This window comes from Oryza brachyantha, chromosome 1 (assembly GCF_000231095.2).
Source record: "Oryza brachyantha chromosome 1, ObraRS2, whole genome shotgun sequence".
Classification (NCBI taxonomy): domain Eukaryota; kingdom Viridiplantae; phylum Streptophyta; class Magnoliopsida; order Poales; family Poaceae; genus Oryza; species Oryza brachyantha.
In genome coordinates this window covers 330,321-335,446 of record NC_023163.2, presented here as the reverse complement: position 1 = coordinate 335,446, position 5,126 = coordinate 330,321, and the positions used below count along the sequence as shown (strand labels likewise).

The window sequence follows — 5,126 nt, the reverse complement described above, 5'->3', positions numbered from 1 at the left end:
TCAGATAGTTAGTAGCAACCATTAACTAATCTCTTGCAACTAGTCATCGGACAAACACATAACTTATCACTTATATTTATAAGTCAAAATTTAAATTTTTAACACTAAATTTAAAATTGATTTTGAGGTTTTTATCGTAGTTTATTTTTCAAAATTGACTTTTATATCGTTACAAATATGTAACAAAAATTTCATTTATAAATTATTTTCTGTTTATAAATACGTCGATGGTGATTTTCCTATATATATAAAAGTCCGGCTGGGCTAAATACCTGACAAAACTGTTGTTTTATTTCATTTTATTGTAAATTGCGGGTAGGTCCCTGTCAAATGAGGTTTAGTTTTACATGCATGCATGAAGATTATTCATGCAATACATTAGTTAGGTAGTCGTGGGCGTGGCGTCGAGGCACCAGCAGTAGTAGTCCGTCGTCGACAGCTGCAGGAGCTCCTCCGGCGACATGCGCTCCAGCTCCCGCTGCCTCCACGCCGGGAACGCCTCGACCGCCGTCGGCGGCGGGGCGTGCGGCCCCACGCCGGCGCCGGCGCCGGCGTCCCTGCTGTGCGGCCGCGCGCGCATCCGCCGGTACAGGCGCAGCGCGGCGACGCAGTCGTCGTAGGGGTGCTGGTGGCGTCCGCCGGCCTGGATGCTGTAGCCGAGGTAGGTGAGGGTGAGGTACTTGAGCGAGTTGCTCAGCCGGCTGTTGCTCGTCTTCATCAGCGGCGGGTACCTCGCCGTGTCCCGCTTCAGGTACGCCGGGTAGTCCATGCCCAGCGCCTCCAGGTCGTGGTCCAGCCCGTGCCCGACCAGGATCCTCGCCCTCCCGCGGCTGCTCCGCGCCTTCCACGCCGGCTCGCCGTTCAGCAGCAGCTCCTGCACCCGCCGCGCCGCCTGCTTCGGCGTCATGGCGTCGCGCAGGTGCTCCGGCCGGATGCCCGTCGTCTCGTACCGGTAGTGGGTCACCGGGATCTGCGGCTTCACGAAGCTCTCGAACACCACGCGCTCCTGCTCGTCCACCACGCACACGCGGGCGCACACGTCCAGGGACCCGTCGCTGCCGGCGCCGACCATCTTGCAGCCGAGGGCCAGGACGCCGCCGGCCGGCGGGGACCTGGGGCAGGTGTGGGAGCGGCGCGCGGTGTCGGTGGGGAGGACGTCGAGGCAGAGCTCGCAGCCGCGGGAGACAAAGGCGGCGGCGCACTCCGGCTTGGGGAGGGCGCCGGTGAGGTGGTCGCGGAGGGCGTCGAGGGAGCGGCAGTGCTTGCCGCAGACGGCGCAGCGAGGGTCGTGCGGCGAGTGCAGCGACGTCCTCATGTGCTCCACCAGGTGCTCCTTCTTCTTGAACTCCCTGAAGCACGCCGCGCACCTGTTCCTCCTGCACATTCATTCCATCCATCCATCCGTAAAACCTCAACTTTACCAATCAAAATGTGCACTTGATTACTCATCACCCTTGCATTCTAGAGGCACTCTCAATGCAACACACATCTGACAAATGCCAAACTGAACATCTAGAACATTTCAATCCGACACAACTTAATTACGAGCTCCTCCTACCTATGAGCATCTGAAGAGCTATCCATTTCCTGAGGAGCAGTGAAGACAAGAGATGACTACTTCAGTCAGTTGTCGCACTGATTGCTGGATGCTATCTGCACTTGGATCGGGTGCCTATTTATACGCAGATCCAACTGACGGAATTCGATTCTTGACAGTGTTGTCGATCGAATGCGATGTGCCTGCTATAAGCTAGAAAGCTTCACCGTTTATGCTGCTGCATGCTTTACTAGTCATCATCATCTTCTGGTTTTCAGGATATTATTCAGGAGATGCTCATGTACAAACAGCATTAGAACCATCAACTGTTCAGGAATGTTCTGAACGCAACACTACGCTGGCTGCATTTTTATTTTGTTGATGCCCACAAACTAGCTAGCTACTGTCTGTGAGCATGCAAGAAGATAAAAATATCTCGGAGATGAATATATATAACACAGCATTCATAATTTGCCTAAAAAATGCTAGCTAGCCAACTATGAACAGTCCAATTCTCAAGGATATACTACCAGTATTTAAGCACTAGCTAGGTAACTACAAAGTTCATTTCCAATGACCTCTTTCTTTTGTTGCTGCCTTGCAAGGATAAAAGAGGATGCTCTCTCCACCATATATAGTTCATCTGCAGTGTGCCAAAGCATTAGCCCTTTTACTGAAACTGCAATTGCTTTCTCTCAACAAAGCTCGCACTAATTGCATTATTGATCTTCACTCATCACTGAGCTTTTTCTTCTGTTCAAAACATGCTGTTCATAAATCAAAGTACTGATCAAGCGAGGAGTCATAGCACTGGAACATACATAATCTGCAAGAGTAAGAACCGATGCAAGCATAACTGAAAGTCTGCTTGCTGCCCAGAATTCAGATTTCCCTGAAGATAAAGTCTGCTTGATTCTCAGAGTTTAGATTTACCTGAAGATAAAGTATGCTTGTTTATCAGAATTCAGATTTCCCTGAAGAATACAATGCTATGCAATATACTGCCAGTATATTGTACCAAAAGTTCTCTACTAATATACAATATGAGGAGATTTGCACTACATGTTTCTTTGTACCACATGAAACTTTCAGGGAAAATCAGGGTGCTTACAAATGTAAACATCATTTATGTAGGGAAAAAAAAGAGAGAATACGGGTATAACTTTTTAGAGAACGGAATTAAAAATCCGGCCTCTATACCCAGCATGGATGTACACAGCCAAGAATACGGGTAGATACTCCAGTCAAAAGGAATGATTTGAAAAGGCAAGAAGACGCTGATGGAAAGATTGAAGGATTCAGATGCTGCGACAAATCATTGGGTGAATCTTTTTTCTTTTCATTTTTTGGCAAGGATTAAGCCGTGGCATCTACTTTTTGTTTATGAGACATAAGACAAACAAGACAGTAGTAATGTATCGGGAGGGTTGACTCCGATATATTTTACTGGTAATATAATTTAATCTATATCGTTGATCTATTTTTATCGGACGACTGTGATTAAATTATACTACCAACAATATTAGATGTAGTAGAAATTTGAAAGAGTAATATCATTATTTTTTATTGTGATCTTTATTAAAAAATAAAATTATAAAATACTGCTAATCAAGTAATTAACAAAGTATAAAAACACTTTTTTTTTACTAGTTGTATAATACTATCAGTAAAATGCACCGGACAGTTGCCCTGTTAAGGACATTGTGCCTTAATCCATCGATCCATGAAGATTTGAACCTTGCACGACTCGAAGCTGATCGAGCACACTGAAATTCAGTGTGATAGCTTTTCATTGTGAGAGGCCGGACTAGTGTTGTCAATTTGGGTCAGGTGAGGTGCAAATGGAACAGAAGAACGGGTTGATGTTTCTGAAAGGAGCAACATAGCATCTGCTCAGCGGCAGCAAACTGCAATTTATCTCCTTCTGACTACTGTGCCTCTGCTACCAAAACAGCAGATTTTCTCGGGGTATCACCGAGGTCCAAGGTAAAGCTTGAGAATTTTTTATTTCGAGTCATTGACTATTTAATATATATTTTGTTATTCGTCATATTAAAAAAATTATGTAAATATGCAAAACTATAAATGTAATAAATCAAATTAAAAAAATAATTAATAATTATGTTTTTTGAAATAGGTGGTCAAAACGTAGGTTTAAAAGATAATGATGTCGAATAAAAGAAAATAGAGAGTAATAAATATCATTCATAGCGACCACTATAGCCGTAGTGCCCCCCTAATGGTACTGCTACAAGGTAGCGTGCTGGAACATAGCAACCATTATTTGACTTATTAGGGGTGTTTTTTTTCTCCGTAGTCACATCAAATATTTGGACAATTATTATACAGGGTAAACATACTATTAATAAAACTTATTCATAATCTTGGACTAATTCGCGAGACGAAGCTAATGAGCCTAATTAATCCATGATTAATCTATGTGGTGCTACCGTAAACATTTATTAATTATGGATTAATTAGGCTCAAGAAATTCGTCTCACGGATTAGCTATCATTTATGAAACTAGTGTTTTTTATTAATCTATATTTAGTACTTTAAATTAGTGTCCAAATATCCGATGTGACCTGGGGCTAAAAAGTATAGCTCTATCTGAACAACCCTTTAGTCGGCCGCTATAATGACTGTAATTTGAGTTAGCGGTCGCTACAGTAGTGTGACCAATAAGGCTGGTGCTTCAGGTGACAATAACTACCAATGAGTTTATCAGTTAGTTTGTCTTCCATAATCATGTATTCTTATGAGCTGTGATATCTGATGAGTAAGATACCATACTTGCTTCTTAATTTAAGTTAAATTGAAATGAGACACCAATTCTTTACGTGTAACTGAATCTCTATTTATCTCTCAAGTTATATGTATTACTAATTTGTTTCCTAGTTGCATTGTTAATATGCTAGAAAGTTATCATTCGTGATATATATACTCAAATTCATGTGCGATTATTAAATGACGCTATTGTAACTTAGCGTCCATGATCCGTAATCCGGTAGACACCAGTAACTCTATCTTTTCGCTTATGCTTATGTTTATATGCTAAAATTTGAATTTTCAACCTTAAAATTTGAGTTGATTTTAAGGTTTTCCTAAGTTTATTTTCCAGCATTGACTTTTAGATTGTCAAAAATACGTATAAAAAGTTTTATTCAAAATTATTTTTATTTATAAATATATCGTTTGTCCTTTTCTAATCACCCCCAATCCGCTATAGATCCGCAATTCACTCTTTATTACCTTGGGTATCACTCACCTTGTTAGGTCATGTTTCTTTCAGTTCGGGATTATTATAATCTAGATTATTGGGGGTAAGCTGAAAGAAACAAACAACTTATTAAAGTAGCTTATTATAATCTGGAGCCCAGCTTATTATAATCTGATAAGCTTATTTAGGTGAACTTTTTTTAGCTTATTAGATAAAAAATTACGCACCATGCCACTCCACTCCCTCTTTAGACTTGCAAACCCAATAATCTAGATTCTAATAATCTAGAAAAGAAACAACTCATAGCTTATTCTATTATAGATTATAACAATCTAGCTTATAATAATCTGACTTAATAATCTAGATTAT

At 41.6% G+C, this 5,126-nt stretch overlaps 1 protein-coding gene across 1 annotated transcript; it reads right to left on the bottom strand.

The window, feature by feature from the left end:
• Positions 1-266: 266 nt before the first annotated feature.
• On the bottom strand, positions 267-1,635 carry LOC107304035 (RNA exonuclease 4-like). The gene is made up of 2 exons (XM_015836098.2): positions 1,559-1,635; positions 267-1,376 (listed from the first exon to the last, which is right to left on the bottom strand). The coding sequence occupies exons 1-2, from the start codon at positions 1,582-1,584 to the stop codon at positions 383-385; spliced, it is 1,020 nt and encodes a 339-aa protein (XP_015691584.2). The 5' UTR covers positions 1,585-1,635; the 3' UTR covers positions 267-382.
• Between the last annotated feature and the right edge of the window lie 3,491 nt (positions 1,636-5,126).